This window comes from Pelophylax lessonae (genome assembly GCF_965119305.1).
Source record: "Pelophylax lessonae genome assembly, chromosome: 4".
NCBI lineage: Eukaryota > Metazoa > Chordata > Amphibia > Anura > Ranidae > Pelophylax > Pelophylax lessonae.
Genome location: NC_138771.1, coordinates 134228941 through 134249838, shown reverse-complemented (window position 1 = coordinate 134249838; position 20898 = coordinate 134228941). Strand labels below are relative to the sequence as shown.

General features: G+C 41.8%; 1 protein-coding gene across 4 annotated transcripts in view; it reads left to right on the top strand.

Annotated features, from left to right (window-relative positions):
* The window catches only part of PARP6 (poly(ADP-ribose) polymerase family member 6), a 79062-nt gene that overhangs the window by 14684 nt on the left and 43480 nt on the right, over positions 1-20898 (top strand). For all 4 annotated transcript variants that reach the window (XM_082257073.1, XM_082257072.1, XM_082257071.1 and 1 more), the window contains exons 3-5: positions 8163-8240; positions 17003-17097; positions 18129-18189. In XM_082257073.1, coding sequence (XP_082113199.1) covers positions 8163-8240; positions 17003-17097; positions 18129-18189 — 234 coding nt within the window. The remainder of the gene's footprint in view (positions 1-8162; positions 8241-17002; positions 17098-18128; positions 18190-20898) is intronic.

Genomic DNA, 20898 nt, shown 5'->3' with positions numbered 1-20898 from the left:
ATATGGCTGCTGCAGTGGAAACTGTGCTATCTGCAAATCCTCAAGTTAATCTAGCTTGACTGACAAAAGCACCTGCACAAAACTACAAATCCAATTGCAAATGAAACAGTGTCTATATGCAGTAACTGTAATTTTGTGTTATAGTGTGGCATGCTTTGGATGCATTGTGACTTGGATTTTAGATGGATTTTTGACAGGAAAAGGAGCTCAACATAGGCGTGCACACAGGGTGTGCCGGGTGTGCCTGGGCACACCCTAATCACCTAGGGCACATTAGCATTATCACTCTGTTTGCCAGTGAGGAGATGGGAAAGATCTCCCTCGGACCTGCTCTGCCATAAGAGAAGTGCCACACACTTCTATTTCACTTTGCCAGCAGGGAGAGTAATGTATCGGGGCCATGTACATGTAGGCAAACACATGCATGTGTATTTAAACTTTGGGGTGCACACCCTAATGCAATAGGCTGCGCACACCTATGGAGCTCAATGTAGCATTGTCTGAACTGTATAATAATGCTCAACCTGTGGTCAACTGCTTTTATAAGGACATGGAACACTTTGTTGAATTCATTTGAGCTTGTAATTACCATAGGGGTGCATACTTCTTTATATAAACCCAACAACTAAATTTACTGGTGCTGCACAACCAGCCTCCTCAAGCAGGAAAAAGATACAAAGTGGTGTTGAATACTACTTCCTAATCTTTCCTACGGTATACAACAATAAACTCTGTAGTGTTGTTTTTTTTTGTACCTACAATCAGGGTTGTATTTAGAAGATAGGACAGCAGAGCAAAAGAGTAAGGCAGACCATAGATGATATGATTTTTATGGTTGCAGGAAAGAAAATTGCTTGATTCCCCTATCAACACAGTCCTGCCGAGGTATTGTGTTCTCCTGGCAGGGGGCACAGGGAGCTGTCCCTGCTGGGAGCGAACACAGTGATTATTGCTAGTGACTGTAGCCACTGGCAATAGTCGCATTCTAAAAATGGGACATGCTGGTTGTACCCAAGTCAATCAATGGATCAACTTGGGTACAAATTATCAGACTGCCCATACATAGTTTCTTCTTGTGTGTCCTTCATCTGAATCTTTATAGATATTTGTGTCTGAAGCTGACCATCGATAGATTCAATTCGACCGGTTCATCAGGGGCCAAATTAATTTTGTTCCATGCGTGGCCTTCCCTGTTTGAATTCTGTCGAGTGGGAATAATGGAAAACTTTTCTGGTTCAGCGTCTGCAACTAATTTGCTGCAGCCACTGATCTGTGTATTCTGACAGTAGAGAGTCCTGCTGTCAGAATATCACTTACCAGTGGGGGAATTCCTCCATTCACCTCATTTGTGTGGATGGATGAATTCAATCATTTTTTTAGTTTAGCCTCAAAAAAACGAAAAAAAAAAAAAAATGAATGGCCTGCCTAAGTTCAAGAAACTTACAAAAATGACTCAAGAGACATCTTAAGTATCTCCTATTTGTTGTGCCAAACAAATATAGGAAGGTAAAGTTATAATCATGTATGTTATTTAACAAAACGTTATTCATCAAATTGTTTTTATTGAAATACATTTTTCAAATACATACATTTTCCACAGGCATCTAAAAACATTGCAAACATCTAAATTCCACAGAAGAAATTATATTTCTCAGATAAGGAAAGTGTTTTTCCAAAATGAGACTAGACCCGGATCTATTGAAGAGTATAGCATAAAAGCTAGGTTTGTGCACCAAACAGATCATCACTGGTGCATCACATTTGTTCATAAAAAGAACACACCTAAGTGCCGGTTCACACTTCCGCGTGTGCGGCGATCGCATGTAATATCGGAGCGCACTGCTCCTTCATTACATGCGATCGGATGTGCAGTGCGAATTCAGCCATACACTTTGTATGGCTAAATTCGCACTGCACCCACACAAAAGTTGCACATGAGGCATTTTTTCAGCCGCATCAGGATCTGTCAGATCGCACTGCGATATGCAATCAAACTGGGGGTGTAGTTAACATTTCATTGACACCCCCTGCGTATCGCATATGGCAGTGTGAACTGCCTTTTGTGCGGATGCGATGCGGGAACAGGCTGCAAATTCGCAGCCTTCCCGCATCGCACAAGTGTGACCCGGCACTAAGATAAAACCTAGGCTGTATAGATGTATAATATGTCCAAATGTATTACCATTATGTGGTACTATTGATCCTTCGTAAATAAAGGTGGTAGTACAATGCATTAAAAGGCAAAGCTGAATGGAAAAAGAATAATAAAAAGGATGATAAAATTGGTATAAAAACTAAGTGGGTATGACTAAAGTGGTCATAGTCTGTATATATCCAACCCAACTGAGTGGAAATAACCAAGGATGTCTATAAATTTATGGAATTAGAGTATGAAGCTTAGTGGAGGATCAGAAAAGGGTAAGAGCCAAAACATATACTGTAAACAATTGAAAAGGGATAAATGAAAATGTGGAAAAGGGAAGAATAAATCCAAATATGTAAATGGAGACTTAGTAAGAAGAAAAAAAAAAGTGTGAGAAGGCAAGGGAAACAATATAAACAGAAGAAAAAAAACAAAAAAACAAAAAGCTGTAGATACTGTAAAGGCTGAGGTAAAAAAAATAGCTATAAAAAACCTCTATTGGGCTTACTCTGTTATCACTTCCTGTCCTGTGGATAGCAGTTCTACCAAACAGGAAGTAAGAGAAAATCTTGAACAGGGACACATACAGGAATAGAAACCTGTTAGGGTTTCTTGATTTCTCCTACTCCACTAAAATAGGAGCTTTATGTGTTGGTTTTTAATTTCCTCTTCTACCTGGTTTCCTGGGTTATGCTCAAAACACATACTCACATGTCCAGAGCAGGGCCGGCCTTTGGGGTGTGCGAGCTGTGCGGCCGCACAGGGCGCCATGGGCAACAAGGGCGCCGTGCGGCCATCACAGCTCGCAGAGGATCAGGCTGAGCTGTGTGAGAGATACACAGCTCGCCTCACTGCAACAATAGGTGATCGAGGTACGGCTGCACAGCGGGAGGTGAGCGGCGACTGCGGCCTGGACAGGGTTAACACAGGCCGCGGCCGCCGCTTACCTCCCGCTGTGCAGCCGTGCCTCGATCACCTATTGCTGCAGTGAGGCGAGCTGTGTATCTCTCACACAGCTCAGCCTCCGATCCTTCCACGGAATCCACGCTGACTTCCTGCCCAGTGCCCACACATCCCACACATCCCCGGGAGTGTGGGCGGGCGGGAGGAGGAGAAGGGGCGGGGCGAGGAGGAGCTGACGATCTCTCCTCTGGCGTCAGTTCAGGGAGGGAGGAGAGATCGTCAGCTCCTCCTCGCCCCGCCCCTTCTCCTCCTCCCGCCCGCCCACACTCCCGGGGATGTGTGGGCGGGAAGTTTAAAGAAAAAAAAAAAGCTGCAGACAACGTAAAGTAAGTGACATCTCTCTCCTTCAAAAAATGTAAGGGGGGGGTCTGTAATGTAAGGGGGGGCTCTATGTGTGGGGGGGGCTATGTGTGGGGGTCTGTGATGTAAGGTAGGGCTCTCTGATGTGGGGGGCTATGTGTGGGGGGGGCTCTGTGTGGGGGGGGCTTTTTGTGGGGGGTCTGTGATGTAAGGGGGGGCTCTCTGATGTGGGGGGCTCCGTGGGGAGGGGGGGTCTGATGTAGGGGGGGCTTTTTGTGGGGGGGTCTCTGATGTGAGGATGTGAGGGGGGCTTTGTGTGTGTGTGTGTAGGGGGTCTCTGATGTTAGGGGGGCTTTGTGTCGGGGGTCTCTGATGTGAGGGGGGCTCTGTGTGGGGGGTCTCTGATGTGAGGGGGGCTTTGTGTCGGGGGTCTCTGATGTGAGGGGGGCTTTGTGTCGGGGGTCTCTGATGTGAGGGGGGCTCTGTGTGGGGGGTCTCTGATGTGAGGGGGGCTCTGTGTGGGGGGGTCACTGATGTAAGGGGGGCTTTGGGTCGGGGGTCTCTGATGTAAGGGGGGCTCTGTGTGGGGGGTCTCTGATGTGAGGGGGGCTCTGTGTGGGGGGTCTCTGATGTAAGGGGGGCTTTGTGTCGGGGGTCTCTGATGTGAGGGGGGCTCTGTGTGGGGGGTCTCTGATGTGAGGGGGGCTCTGTGTGGGGGGTCTCTGATGTAAGGGGGGCTCTGTGTGGGAGGTCTCTGATGTGAGGGGGGCTCTGTGTGTGGGGTCTCTGATGTAAGGGGGCTCTGTGTCGGGGGTCTCTGATTTAAGGGGGGCTTTGTGTGGGGGGTCTCTGATGTAAGGGGGGCTCTTATGTAAGGGGGGCTATGTTATTAGTGATCATAAAAAAGAAAAGTCAAATAAAGTGCAAAAAAGGTGCAAGAAAATTTGCGCGGGGGGGGGGGGGGGGGGGGCGCCACGGGATTAGCTCGCACAGGGCGCCTGATCACCTAAGGCCGGCCCTGGTCCAGAGAATCAAGCATTGTTCTGTTCTAATCTGCTGCTCACTGCCACACGCCAGGTCCTACACCGCCATCTTCTTTGCTTATGTCATTGGGAGCTGGCGGTCTCCTCCAGGTTCTTGCAATCACCACTCTGTTGATGAACTGCAGCACATGCACAGTGTGTTCTAGATTGCCTTGAAGTTTCCTGGGATGTATGATGTAAGTATTCCAAGAGTCCTTAGGCAGATAAGGAAATTATTCTCACCGAGAGAAGATAGGCAGAAGCATGGATTGTGCGACACTAAAAAAGTACTTTCCAAAGGGTTAAAAGAGGTGTTGAACTCTATTTGTGTGTTGTGTGCAATATTCTTCAAAGAAGAAAAAGGATTTTTATTTCTGTCATTGTTGCTGTTGGAGAATAAGGATTACCTTGAGCCCAGTCTCAATCCAGAAGTTAGAGGTGTCAATATTGGTCCAATGAGGGGTGCAGGCAGCTACACATATACAAAGCAGAGGGGATGCTCATGACATCAGCGACCTAATATGAGCCAGCAATGACAGCTAACTTCTGTGTTTGGATGAATTTGTGTTTGGACCAAACCCAGCCCCAAATCCAAGCTCATCACTATTGGAGAATTCCCCACACTTCGAGTCTGGTAAAATGTTCTAGCATGACAGGAAGAGACAAGACATCTCACTAGTGGAGCCTCAGATAGCAGGCAAAAAGTTACATGGGTGTTAACAGTGTTGGGGGTAACTAGTTACAAAGTAACTGATTACAGTAACTAAATTACTTTTTTTGGTAACTAAGTAAAGTAACTAGTTACAATACTAATATTGGTAACTACACTACTTTACTAGGCTATAAGAAGTAACTACACTACTTTACTAGGCTATAGGAACGCGCTTTCCTGCGTTACCCAAGCCGTGCGATACAATCGTTATTTCGAAGAATAGAGAGGGATGAAGTTTATGACTTTTTGTTGCACTTTATGTTTTATTCTGTTTTTTCAGGTTTTGTTCTCATGTTTCCCAAAGCCTATGTTTATACAATAAACTCTATGCAGAAAGAGTGTCATGTATCTTCTTCTACACAGTCAATTAAGAAAGAGGAAAGTAAAGTAATAAGTAGTGAAGTTACTTTTCAAATGCAGTAACTAGTAAAGTAATCTCATTACAATTTACAGAAGTAACTAGTAACTAGTTATATTTTTTGAGTAACTACCCCAACACTGGGTGTTAACTCTTTTATCCCACAATTTACCACTTCCCGCCCAGCCTTTAGCAAAATGATGGCTGGGCAGGACTCTCATTGATCTGGGTGGACAACATATGACGTCCTCCAAGCCACGCTGTGGCACGATCTGTCACAGGCTGTGTCCACTGGACACAGCCGATGACTGATCACTGTATTGGCCCGCTGCCGGTATCATGTGACCGCTGTAACCAATCACAGAAGGTCACATTAGAGTTGTAAACAATGGATGGCTTCCTTTCAAGCCATCTATTGTGTACAATTGTGTTGCTAGCTGTGATTGGTCACAGCGATCACCTGGTACTGACTGGGCCAATCACAGCCCATCTGATTGATCTGCCAAACTAATTGAATCAATTTCATTCAGAAAAATGCTTACTTATAGAAATTAAATGTATTGCTATAAGCAAACATAATGTGTAAAAAAAAAATACTGATCACTTTCCCAGAGTAGTACTATGTTACTATGGTTAAAATATATATATATATATATATATATATATATATATATATATTAAAAATAAAATTGAAAACAAATAATTTTTTTTTTTCATACTGTCACTCAAGAAATGAGAGGGCGTCAGTACATCAGAATTGATCAATTTTCAGATATATTCCATAGTTTGTGGACAGTTTAACTTTCCTACAGACTAAATAATATACACTAATTTGAGTTATTTTAACAAAAGAAATGTAGCAGAATACATGTTACCCAAAATATATGAAGGACAATTATTTATTTGCAAAATTTTATAACAGAAACAAAGAAAATTTTTTTTTTTTTTTTTTTTTATTTTCGCTCTTTTTCTATTTACTTAGCAAAAAATAGAAAACCCTTTGGTGATTACATACCACCAAAAGATAGGTCTAGTTGTGTGAACAAAATTAAAAAAATGTAGTTTGGGTATAGTGTTGTATGACCGTGTAATTGTCGTTCAAAATGTGACAGCTCTGAAAAATGAAAAGCGGGTGAAAGTGCCCGGTATTGAAATGGATAAATTGTACCTGTGAACTTAAAGCAGACAGCTTTCTGCAGCCCTAGAATTCTAAATCAATAGTTTCTAATAGAAGAATTTCATGGGGAATTGTACAATTTACAGAAACCTTGTGAAGATCATGGCTCATGAGGAAGAGAGCTGATTCTTTCTGTACTGGAATGTAGAACATAGTTATCACATGCATAGCAGGCTTATTTAATAACGAGATAACCAGCCTCAAATCATTTACAGTAGATTACTGTTTTTTAAAGGATAACTCTACTTTCACAGGGAAAAAAATAGGAAATAATTAATCATTTTCAATCTGCAGCGCTATTATTTTCTGTAAAATGTAATGCAGTTTGGCAACCTGGAGGCGTTCTGTACACAGATGGTATACAGAACCCCCCCCCCCCCAGATATGTAATTTCCTGCTTGTATGATGGCTCACTGATTTTCCCAGAAGTCTACATTAAGATACAAGTCAGATGTTAGACATCCTGTGCAACAAAATGACATTTTTGGTTAACAAAGGGAGATCCCAGTTAAAGGGATGTGACAGGAAGTGGGGTGTGAGTAGGGAAGGTGACTACTAGATTATGTGCCAGTGGAGAGTCTCATCCCTGAGTTAAATAGAAAATGTTTGTATATGTGTGTTTCTAGACATTTTATTGGATGAAATAAAGCTTTTGTATATTTTTTTAGAATATTTATGTATTTTGTGTTCACTGGAGGGGTATTTAAAATCCTACCATGCATTTACACATTTAAATGGATGCAGACCCTACAACTTTCCTTATTAGAAACCTGCAAGTGCAGCAGCTGATTGATAATTATAAAGTCATTCACATTCACTTTTTACACTTTGGACAAAGACAAACAGCTATTTCTTCAGAATAACAAAAAGGTAGGAATCTGCAACAAAGTTCATTAAAATCCTTGCAATGTACATTGATCACATTAATGCCCCTTTCACACCTGTACGTTCCGTTTTTTGCTCAGTGGGGGATCGATCCGCCGATCCCCGCTGAGCAGGCAGATGACAGCTCCGTCTCCGCTCTGTGTGCGGAGACGGAGGTGTCAGATCCCCGCTGTCCTCTATGGGGGAAATCGGATGAGAACGGACCGTCTGTCCGTTCTCATCCGATCTGATCCGCCAGATGGATGGAAAATAGGGTTTCCATCCGTCCGGATTTGATGGACAGGATCGCATGGGATGTCATCGGACATGTCTCTGCTGACATCCGCTGCCCCATAGAGATACATGAGGCATCCGTTCAGATCCGCCTGAAAAACTGACAGGCGGATCTGAACGATCCGCGTGTGTGAAAGGGGTCTAAAAATGTTTTTTTCTCAACAAAAGTGGAGTTACCCTTTAAGTAATGAAAACTATTCTATGACTGGTTAGTCCATGTAATGTTTACTGTGTGTAAAATGTGATTTAAAAAATTCAAAGTACAGCACAAAGTTTAATTAGAAGAATACTATAATTTGTGTTCACTACTAATTGTATGTGTCTTCTAGGACATCAAGGGACACAACTGGGCAGAGGAAGACTCTGATGGGGAAAACGAATGTGGGGAGTTCCTATATGGAGTGCAGGTATCATTTTTTGATAACATACTGTTGCCATATTAACATTGCAAACAGCTATATGCTGGCCACTTTCATCACATCAAGCTTCATATTATTGTGGAGGCCCAAGGCAGAAATCAATGCACTGCTGTGCAGCTCATATACAGGGCCAAAATAAAAAACATACAACTGGAAGACAAGGTTTGCCATGAAACGTTTTCTGGATTGTGCAGCTGTGGCTGCTGTGTGTGCAGCCATTGCATACCCATTGACATGAATAGGACTGCCTGCACATGTTTGGATGAACAAGCCACGGCCCTCACACGGATTTATACTTAAACATGCCTGTGTGAACGAGGCCTAAAGAATACATCCTTGAATAAGATTTATTGTCACCTTAAGGTAATATAAAGCTGGGTTTGCATGTGCAAAAATAATCACAATGGTGACAATTTCACAAATCTGTGATTGTTAATATTTTTAAATTGGATTGCACCCATTTACTTTCAGTAAACAAATGTCATCCAGATCATCCAACATGTTTGTTGAAACCTTGATAATTAGTGAGATTCATATATTTTTTTTTTTTTAAATGATCATTTTTTAATTTTTAGTATTTGTTTTGTATATATTTACACAGTTTTTTTTTATAAAGATTAGATTCAGCCCCCCCCCCCCCTAACAGCTGGCTGATTCGGCTCTTGGGCTTGGAGCATGTTAAGCATCATTGATGCACATTGCGCCTTTTGCGCTGAGGTTGGTAGGTCAACCATTCAGTTTTTTACATTGGTACACTATCTGCTTTTTAAGGAACATTCTCAATTATTTATTTTCTTTCAGTAAAATGCGTTCATTTTACTGCATGAAATTGCATTTCAGGTAAAAATCACCATTTTTTTCTGTATCTACACTTCTGCATCCAAAATTTCTTTTAGGCTCCATCCACACCATATGCGGCAGTACAAACACATGGCAAGGCAAAATGCCTTCTCTTCTATGTGCCAGATTCACACCAATGTGTTGCAGGGGCGTGTGGGCACAGTGAGCTGAAAAAGAGTAACTTCATTTTTCAGCGCATTTTCAGCGTGAGGCACCATGCTGCAGCGAATTGAGCTTTTTAAAATGTCTGTGTGACATTTCAATAAAGTTTGTTTAAAAAATAGGGTGTGCACCTCAAAGCTCAAACACATACATGTGTATATATACTGATGGTGTCAGTAGAGCAGTGGACGCTGTCAGTAGGGCAGAGAGTGGTGCGAGGGCAGTGGATTGTGTCAGTAGTTTTTATTTTTTATTATGTTTTACAATTTTATTATTTTTAGTATTTTTTATAAATATTGTAGGAGCCGTTAGGGGGCTTTACTAAAATATCATGGGTTCAAACAGGGTGAATCTGGGCCACACAGGGTTATTAGGGTGTGCCCTGGCACACCTGGCACACCCTGTGCGCACGCCTATGTGTGGTACAGAGCAATGATTGCTGCCAAACTACACATCAGCCGCTTCGTTAAACATGCTTACCGCCCACTAAAAAGGGATCTGCAGGGGATTGCTTTTTAGAGGGCGGTAGATGGCTGGCAGGTGTTTTAGAGGCATTACCGCTACCTTCTGGAAATTGTTTTTTTTTTTACTTTTTTATTTAAATTATGGAATGGCAAATTAAAATTGCTTGACTGCTTCACAACTGCAAGCCAAATGTTTCATTGATCTCTGTAGGCAAGTTTTACAGGCAGTTAAAACTGCTGAGGTTGTGAAGCAAAGCATCAATACCGCAGCATGTGCACAGCTCTGTCCAGCTGCAATGTTAGAGCTGCCAGCGTGAAAGAGCCCTTAGCTAGGTTATGTTATTATGTTTTAGCAGATACCTGTTGCAAAAAACTTTTTTCCATTTACAGTTCAATCTTTTTGTTTTCAGTCTTGGTTCAGAGTAATGCGATGCGAGAAAAACACAAGAATTTCTGTGTTTCTTCGCACCGCACACTAAGCAATCGCACGGCATCCATGCGATCTTCTGCGGATGTCAATGTTATCCTAACAACACCCCGAAACAGATGATAAAATGCAGTGTGACTTCCAGAATCACATAGCATGGGTGTGAACACCCATGTGATGCAATTCAGGTGCAATTTTTTCCAATAGCCAGAAAAAATAAATATATTTATTTGCTGTACCTCACATATAGGTCTATTTATCTCCAGTTTCACCCAAGAATCGTTTAACTTTCACCTTTTAAAACATGCATTTTTAACACAATTCGTTTCCAAAAGTGTGTGTCTTGAGTGAAAATTGTATAAATCTTAGGTAATATTATTGATAAATAGAACCTCGAATACCTGATGTATCACTCTGTCACTACTAAAAATGCTCTTACAGTCAATAATCAGATTCAAAACAGACGGGACTATGATTTCTAATACACAGAGAGAGATGCTCGAGGAAGCAAACCCCCAACTTCCACCCAACATGTGGGGAGTCCTGTTAAAATCTGTCTTGAGTTTATGTATAGATGAAAGTGACTCCAAACTCTGGTTTAAAAGAAAAAAAAATGTAAATATTCCTAACTCAAAAAAATGTTTCTTTTATATATTATATTTTATTAAATATTTTGCAAAGTTACATTTAGAAAGCCCATAATCTGGGACACCATGATCCCATGTTATTTGATCAGTGAATTTAAACCCACACTAATTAAGTATAGTAATATAGTGATAAATAAGTGAAAATTATATAAAATAAAATTACAAATAGATAGACGGATGATTGCAGCTGCTGTTCACAAAGTAAAAACTCGGCAAGATTAATGAAACAAGGGGGCACAGCAAAAATATGCAAAAATATGCAAAAAATACTAATAGTTAATATCTTCAATAACCAAATATACAGTAATGTTCATCAAATATGTGCAAATATCCAGTGTATAAAGTGCAAAATTGACCATAAATATGAATAAAATATGCTATTAATTAATAAATGTCCAATTAACTCCAATAAAAGTTACAATTTCTTGTGCACAGAGGTGCAATATGTGACCAAAAAATTAAAAAAAATATATAACATAAAGGTGCTTCAGTGCAGATATTAAAGTGCTTAGGATGATCACTCGTGCCAGGTGCCTTGAACCCCTTCAAGAACCCCACTCAACAGAAAGGGTAGACCCTTGTTAGGGGTCAAAATCGCTTGTATTATAAGGGATCGTTCAATCTGTATTCCTGGCTAGATGAACTTTATGACATGCCAAATCTTCTTTTGGTGTAATATAGACTGGATGGTATTCCTTTCACTTTAATGGCCCTGAATTGCTCCAAAAACAATTAAGATCCCAGAATAGTGAAGCCCGTTTTGATAATTTTATTGGCGTAATAAAGGAAATATACTCACAAAATGGGTAAAAGTATAAGCAGAAAAAGTGTCACATAAGGTTCCGGGAACGCCGCGGCCGCGTGCCTTCCACGGCAAACCAGGAAGTGAACCGGAAGCTGACGTCAGAAGATGCTGCACCGGAAATTACGTTGACGCGTTTCGCTCTACGTCGTCATGGGTATTGTCATTGTGCCTATATCCCCCCCCCCCCCCCCCCGCAGCACCAGCACTTTTTTATGGAGCCTCACAGGACATCTATACCTCCTGGTTAGTTTTTTATAGTTCTTCTCTTAAAAGTTAGACTTCTTCCAATCTATTGTGGTGATCCTATGGCCCAATTCCCTCTCTCAATCTCTGGTATAATATGAATGATTAGGAAATGCATGGGATAGCAATATACCATACATTTTGGAGAAAGTATGAGAATACTCTGAAAGCCCAGTACAAAGAGATTCAAAGGGAGGTAAGTCCCTGTAATGTGAACCCATGTTTGATCATTTAACTCAAAAAATTACTTTCTATTGCTGTCAGACTCCTCCAAATCACTGAACTCCTTTTTTGCTGCTGTGATTCATCTTCCTGTTAGGACGTGTCTATGTTCATTCTCAATGGTCCCACTGTGTGTTGGAACTTAGCCATCCTCTCTTGCTTGCTATTGAGATGGACTAAGGACTATGGGCTATGAGATGTGTAATGTGCCCAGCGCAACATACTTGACCACAACTAATGTGCACTGATTGTTCCAAACAAACGAAAGTGAGGGGAGAGGTTTGGGAGATCACAGAGGACATTACAACGAGGCAGAAAAACACAGAAACAATTTCATGAAAAATAGATTACAGGACCATTAAAGAATAAGTTCACCTTTTGGGAAAAAATAATAAATGCACATATTTCTGCAGGGAAAAAAAATTACATTTAGTATTTTTTCCCTAAGGAGCCTGGAAAGCATTGCACCTCTGATCAGTGGATCAAGGGTGCAATGCCAGACTCTTGCAGACAAGCCTTGCAGCTTTCAGCCTGTACCTGCACATGGGTTGTTTACAAGCTGTAGGGCTTATGGATGGAGTATGAGGCCGCTCATTAGCAACCTCACAGTCTGTTCAGAACTACAAGCCATCAGCCGCTATGGCTGACTGTAGTTGTAGTCCATGTATTCACTGGAAACTGTGAATGAATGAAGCAGTTGTGTGATTGGAGCCCTGCACAACTGCATAATTTTCAAATAGTGACAGTGGGTATGGGGACAAGATGCCCCGCTCGCTGTCACGGGGGTTTGGGGCTGTGGAGGCTGCAGCTGCTGGAACATGTTACACGTTCCCCTCTAAATACTGGTCGAATATGTATCATGGGTTGTGTATGGATTATTTTTGGACAATAAGGATATTGTTTAGTATCACTTTAAGGTAAAGTATGTGGGAATTCTAGCTTAAACACTTTGGCACTATTTTCAGGATAGCAATAACAGTTTGATATTGGTTTCACTTGCTTCCTAGTGCAAGAATTGGCAGGGGGCACGGCAAAGCCATCCACAAGGAAAGCTGGTTGTTTTATATACTATAGAGCCTGGGTATGGATATAAAATTCACAGGGGCTCGGTCAGTAAAAAATTTTTCCAGCAGGGATCCGAGTCTAATATTTGTGCTATGACCCAGATCTTTCATATCACAGCCCCTCCCCACACATACATTGCAGTTTCCCTTTTATATTGCAGTCCCCCCTTCCCTTTATATCTCAGCCCTTTTCACATCACAGTCTCCCCTTTACACCACAGTGCCACCATTTTACATTGCAGAAACCCCCTCTTTAGATCATAGTGCCCTTCTTCTCCCTCTACAATACAGCCCCCTTTTACATTACATCACCCCCTTCACATTACAGGCCCACTTTACTTTACAGTTCCCCCTTTTCAATGCAGCAACCTCTTTACATCACAGCACTCCCCTTTACAATACAGACCCCCTTTACATCACAGCAATACCCTTTACAATGCAGCCCCCTTTTACATCACAGCAATACCCTTTACAATGCAGCCCCCTTTTACATCACAGCAGTCCCCTTTACAATACAGCCCCCTTTAGATTAAAGCACTCCCTTTTACAAAACAGCCCCCTTTACGTCAAAGCACTCCCTTTACAATTCAGACCCCCTTTAGATTACGGCACCCCCTATACAATACAGCCTCTTCTTTAGAATATAGCCCCCACTTTACATTGCAGTGTCCTTTTTACATCACAGCCCCCCTATACATTACAGCACCCCCTTTACAATACAGTCCCCCTTTACATCATGGCTCCTTTGCATCAAAGTCCCACATTTAGATCACAGCCCCCCCACCCTTTACAATACAGCCCCCCTTTAAGTCGCAGTGTCTCTTTTACTTTAGTGTCCTCAGTCCCCCTTCACATCACAGCCCCCCTCCTTACATCACAGACCTCCCCCAATACATCAGTGTCTTCAGCCCCCACCTCACATCACAGTTCCCCTCACATCAATGTCCTTTGTCTACCCTTCACATCCCCCCCCCCCCTATACATCCCAGTTCCCTTCACATAATAGCCCTCAGCTTCCATCATATTCCCCCCTTTCTTGTACCCCAGTCCCCTTCATAGCCCCCCCCCCCTTTTTGCATCCTAGTCCCCTTCACAGCCCCCCTTTCCTTGCATCCCAGGCCCTCTTTACAGCTCCCCTATTCCTTGCACCCCAGTCCCCTGGCCTTTACAGAGAAAAGATATACCTGTGCTCAAATCCCAATAGCTTGTACATGTATTTAAACTATCAGGTGCTAAAAGGATGTGACCACATATTAACACTACATATTCTGGATGGACTCTCTGCACACTGCTACATCCTTTCCAGCAAACTATGCAATGAAAAACAGGGATATTTAGTTCACATGTATTGCAATACATGTTTAAGCTGACCAACTGCATCAAATTAATCCCTCTTCTGGACAGTCCTACACTGCCTTGCCACTGCAAATGCTTCGGTGGACACCCTGCCAACATGGGGCATAAAGATCCAAGGTGGGTGAGAGCGATTAGGTTCAGATCTGGTCACTGACCTGCTTTACAACAGAGAACTAAATATCCCTGTTTTTCATTGCATACTTTGCTGGAAAGGATGTAGCAGTGTGCAGAGAGTTCATCCAGAATGTGTAGTGTTAATATGTGATCACATCCCTTTAGCACCTTCTAGGTAAATACAGTGCCTTGCGAAAGTATTCGGCCCCCTTGAACTTTGCGACCGTATAAATGCACCTGCACTGTGATAGTCTCAGAGATACGTTTAAAGCGCAGAGAGCATCATGAAGAACCAGGAACACACCAGGCAGGTCCGAGATACTGTTGTGGAGAAGTTTAAAGCCGGATTTGGATACAAAAAGATTTCCCAAGCTTTAAACATCCCAAAGAGCACTGTGCAAGCGATAATATTGAAATGGAAGGAGTATCAGACCACTGCAAATCTACGAAGACCTGGCCGTCCTTCTTAACTTTCAGCTCATACAAGGAGAAGACTGATCAGAGATTCAGCCAATAGGCCCATGATCATTCTGGATGAATTGCAGAGATCTACAGCTGAGGTGGGAGACTCTGCCCATAGGACAACAATCAGTCGTATACTGCACAAATCTGGCCTTTATGGAAGAGTGGCAAGAAGAAAGCCATTTCTTAAAGATATCCATAAAAAGTGTTGTTTAAAGTTTGCCACAAGCCACCTTGCAGACACACCAAACATGTGGAAGAAGGTGCTCTGGTCAGATGAAACCAAAATCGAACTTTTTGGCAACAATGCAAAACATGTTTGCCGTAAAAGCAACACAGCTCATCACCCTGAACACACCATCCTCACTGTCACACATGGTGGTGGCAGCATCATGGTTTGGGCCTGCTTTTCTTCAGCAGGGACAGGGAAGATGGTTAAAATTGATGGGAAGATGGATGGAGCAAAATACAGGACCATTCTGGAAGAAAACCTGATGGAGTCTGCAAAAGACCTGAGACTGGGACGGTGATTTGTCTTCCAACAAGACAATGATCCAAAACATAAAGCAAAATCTACAATGGAATGGTTCACAAATAAACATATCCAGGTGTTAGAATGGCCAAGTCAAAGTCCAGACCTGAATCCAATCGAGAATCTGTGGAAAGAACTGAAAACTGCTGTTCACAAACACTCTCCATCCAACCTCACTGAGCTCGAGCTGTTTTTCAAGGAGGAATGGGCAAAAATGTCAGTCTCTCGATGTGCAAAACTGATAGAGACATACCCCAAGCGACTTACAGCTGTAATCGCAGCAAAAGGTGGCACTACAAAGTATTAACTTAAGGGGGCTGAATAATTTTGCACGCCCACTTTTTCAGTTTTTTATTTGTTAAAAAAGTTTGAAATATCCAATAAATTTCGTTCCACTTCATGATTGTGTCCCACTTGTTGTTGATTCTTCACAAAAAATTACAGTTTTATATCTTTATGTTTGAAGCCTGAAATGTGGCAAAAGATCTCAAAGTTCAAGGGTGCCGAATACTTTTGCAAGGCACTGTACATGTACAAGCTATTGGGATTTGAGCACAAGTATATCTTTTCTCTGTTGTAACGCAGGTCAGTGAAACTAGTCCCTCTCCCCTACCTTGGGTCTTTATGCCCCATGTTGGCATGGTGTCCACCATAGCATTTGCAGTGGCAAGGCAGTGTAGGCCTAGCCAGAAAAGCAATTACTTTGATGCAGTTGGTCAGATTAAACATGTATTGCAATATATGTGAACTAAATACCCGTTTTTCATTACATAATTTGCCAGCCCCCTTAACAATACTCCGCCCCGCCTGTATACCAGTCTCCTTCACAGCCCCGCCCCCTTTTTCTTGCATCCCTCTGTCTGGGCATGCCATGCCTTCTTCTTGCTAGCAGCAGCAGGGTAAGGAGGTTATTAGCCGGGAGAGAAGTCCCAGGCTGCTGGGTGACGGAGTTGCGGTCTGGATAGGACTGTCATTCGGTCCGGGTCCAGACCGCAGTCCGCCATTAAGTGATGCCTGTTATAGAGGGACTTGGTCTGCCGGGGTTCCTGGAATCTCTGCAGAATATCTCAAGCATTGGCATCTGAAGATTTCTTCTTTGGCAGTAAGCGTCACTTTGCTACTTTTTCATGGACTAAAAGGCTTGCTTGAAGGGAATTATAAGAGTAGAGGGAAAAGGAAATGGGTATAATTCTGGCTAAAATCAGCCTCCTTAAAGCACTTTACCATAGCTTGCCTTCAGGGTCCTGTAATAATGAGAACTGGGTACCGCAAAAACATGAAATATTGTCACATTGCTCACTTCTGACCATCCCCATAATTACCTTTTATTTTGATCTCTGTTCTCCTTTAAATAAATCTTTTGTTGTACTATACTTTTTATGAAATCTGACGAGATTCTTCTTAAACCGTAGGGCACGTGCTGTGCTGACCTGTACAGACACCCTCAGCTAGATGCAGACATTGAAGCTGTTAAGGAGATATATGGTGAAAATGCGGTATCTGTAAGGTATGTAAATCTGGCACCTTTCTTTTTCACTGCTGCTATCCATTTATCAAATGTATAATGCTTTGTACTTTACCTCTGCTCATTAAATATGTGATTATCTTCTGTTACATTAAAAAGTAGAATTGATACATGTTGGTCCATAGAAAATACACACAGCTCCTAGTTGGATTTAAAGTTCACATTATACATACACTGGCCCATGCAGACAAGGGGCCCCAGAAGTTTAAAACATAGAAAAAAGCCAGTCCTTCGAAATGCATCAGCTAGGCTTTCTTCTTCAGAGCCCAGAGGCCTTAGGCTCTGAAGAAGTAGGCCAGTCCTTCGAAACATGTCAGCCTGAGGGGTCTCATCCAGGACTCCCCGATCCCAGGTTCGGTGATTCGAGTAACCGATGAGAGATAGCTACATATTTGACCTGAGGTGCGTGTTTTTACCTTATGTTTGTGACTGGGTAAAATATTGTCAATGTTTACATTCCTATGTCCTAGCTTATTTCCAGGACACGACAGTTACTGGGTGCTCACCCTCAGCATTGTAGGAGCGAGTGCACTTCCCAATTGGAAGGCTGTGCAATGTGCCCTCTCTTTAGAGATGTGTCCACTTTCTGTTTAAGCAAGGCTTTAAGGAGGCATTTCACTAAACTTATTTTGTTACTTTTGGACAAATTGGGACATGGCTTATTACCCATTTGGGTACTGTGTGTTATGGCTAAGGGGAAGAATTATACTAAGGGGAAGAATTTCAGCAACGGCCTTGGACAGAAAGAAAGATCCAAACATGATTAAAAGTGTGCTCTACTCCAGCCAAAATGTAGAAAGTTCTTTAAGGTTAGGTTTCTTCATGTAAATGTGATAACACTGTAGATGTAGAAGTACATTATGGGCTATGAATAAAAAAAAAATAAATAGTTTGCACAATATAAGTGCTGTTTTTATAAGCACTTTTGATGTCATATTACTGAATTCTGCAAATTAAAAGCTTTCCTGGACTTTATGCTTTTTTTTTACCTCTCATTACTTATCCTTCTCTAGGGAGTATGGGACCATTGATGATGCTGACATCGACCTGCACATTAACATTAGTTTCCTGGATGTAAGACTTTCTTCCTTTATTTCTCTGCTCCTTTTCTTTCTCTTGCTGTTTTCAAGTTGCACTGCATTGCTCCCCGCTACACACACACACGCAGGCACACACACACACACACACACACACACGCACACACACATACACACACACACACACACCGTATTGTCAAAAGTATTGGGACACCTGCCTTTACATGCAAATTTACTTTAATGGCCGTAGTCCGTAGTCCATAGGGTTCAATATTGAGTTGGCCCAACCTTTGCAGCTAGAACAGCTTCAACTCTTCTGGAAAGGCTGTCCTCAAGGTTTGGTTGTGTTTAGGGGAATGTTTGACTATTCTTCCAGAAGCGCATTTGTGAGGTCAGGCACTGATGTTCGAAGAGAAAGCCTGGCTCGCAGTCTCCGCTCTAATTCATCCCAAAGGTGTTCTATCGGGATGAGGATAGGACTCAGGCCAGTCAAGTTCTTCCACCCCAAACTCGCTCATCCATGTCTTTATGGACCTTGCTTTGTGCACTGGTGCACAGTCATTTTAGAACAGGAAGGGGCCATCCCCAAACTGTTCCCACAAAGTTGGGGGCATGAACTCACACACTCCTAAACCTTGTGGACAGCCTTCCCATAAAATTTGTAGCTGTTATAGCTGCAAAGGGTGGGCCAACTCAATATTGAACCCTAGGGACTAAGACTGGGATGCCATTAAAAGTCATGTTTTATGTTGAGGGGACAGCACATTTACACTGTTACACAAGCTGTACACTCACTACTTTATTTTGTAGCAAAGTGTAATTTCTTCAGTGTTGTCACATGAAAAGATATAATAAAATATTTACAAAAATGTGAGGGGTGTACACACTTTTGTGAGATACTGTATATATTATCTTACTAGTTATATCTTCATTTGTAATTGCTGATGCTGCAGTGTAAAACCACCTTTTTTGGGGACTGGTAGTAAGATCCCTGTTCTTCTGTGCCAGAGTTAACACACCTACTGTGGCAATTATGGAAAGGGTCCCATTGCCCACCGGGTTCCACCTATATCTAGAATATTGATCTTGAATGGAGTTGCCTCTTAAAAATATAAACAATCTTTACATTTACATTTTTTGTATTCATTTATTTATTCATTGACATATGGGACGTTTGACCAATTTAGAGATGTACATTTTTGGTTTTACCAACATTGATACATTAAAGCGTAACTCCACTATTGTTGAGAAAAATAATATTCCCCTCTGGGTGATCTATGTACATTGCAAGGATTTTAACACATTTTGAGGCAGATGTCTACCTGTTGTTATTCTGAAGAAATCCCTATTTGTGCCTCTGTGCACATATAGGGATTTGTGCCAGCTGTGGCAGCTACAGGCCTCTAATGAGGAAAGCTGCTGGGTCTGCATCCCTTTAGAGGTGTTCCTATTGGGAGTATCTCAACAAACATGACATTTTTGTTGCAGGGGATTCCAGAAATCTGACTTTTATCTTAGGCAGACTTCTGGGAAAATTGGTGAGCCAATCACACAAGCAGGAAATTATGTTTCTGGGGGGTAGTCAGTACACATTCTGTGTACAGAACAGCTCCAGGTAGCCATTTTGCAATGCATTTTCAGAAAATTACAACAGCTGCAGATTAAAAGGAGAGGTAATTTTTTAATACCATTCAATTACAATATGATTCGTGTCGCATTTGTATACGCTATTTTATTTTTTCTTTATTTGCTGATTTTTTTTCCCAACGAAAGTGGAGTTACCCTTCACATATTTAATTATTTATTACTTGTATTTATATATGACAGTCTAAGGTCCCTAACTCACATGCATAGATACAACGTATATACTACGGCCATGGTAAACAGGTGGAGCAAGTTAACCAATTAGTATGTCTTTTGAATGTGGGTGGAAATTGGAGTACCTGGAGGAAACCCACACAAGCACATGGAAAACATGCAAATGCCATACAGGTAGTGTTGTGGTTGGGATTCAGATCAATGATCTTAGTACTGCAAAGCAGAAGTGTTAACCAGTGCTTCCCCACTGTGACACTTTTTTATGCAACAATGTATTTGTAATTCTGTCCAGCCACTCTTGTTGTTCTTATTCTGCTACAATGCACAGCCAGAAGTGTGACAAAACAATTCAGGCATTTTTCATCTGAATAAATTACTGAACCAATAGTTTTAAATATTTGCCTTAAGTTCCTTTTTTCCAAGAGAAAATATGTTTCAGTTGTCACATGTTTTTTTTATGTACTTTAGGCTTCATGTTTATGCATTTGTACTTTGAATAAGGACCTAATCTAATCAATTAAACAACAAAGACCAGGGTATTCTTTTTTTATTAAAAAGCCCTGAAACGGGATTATGTTTCAAGGGAATAAAGAGATAGATCTAATAATGGGAGCTAACCAGCCATAAGTATATGCCTATAGGTTGAGAGCGCTGATCTGATGCCGATTGGCAGACCTTTTTTGGTCATGCCTCTTTCGACAGAAGCCAGACCTTCGCCGGCTTCTGTTGGACCAGCTATTGTGCACAGGGGCCGAATGTCCCATATTCGGCCCTTGTGTACAGGGCTTATGGGAAAGATGCACACACGTGGAAACCTTTATATTACATTTTATATGAATTACTGTATGTGTATAATAGAATCTGTTAATTCTTTTTTCTGATTACTAACTATATAGTTACTTATTTTTCTTTACTTCTTATTACATTG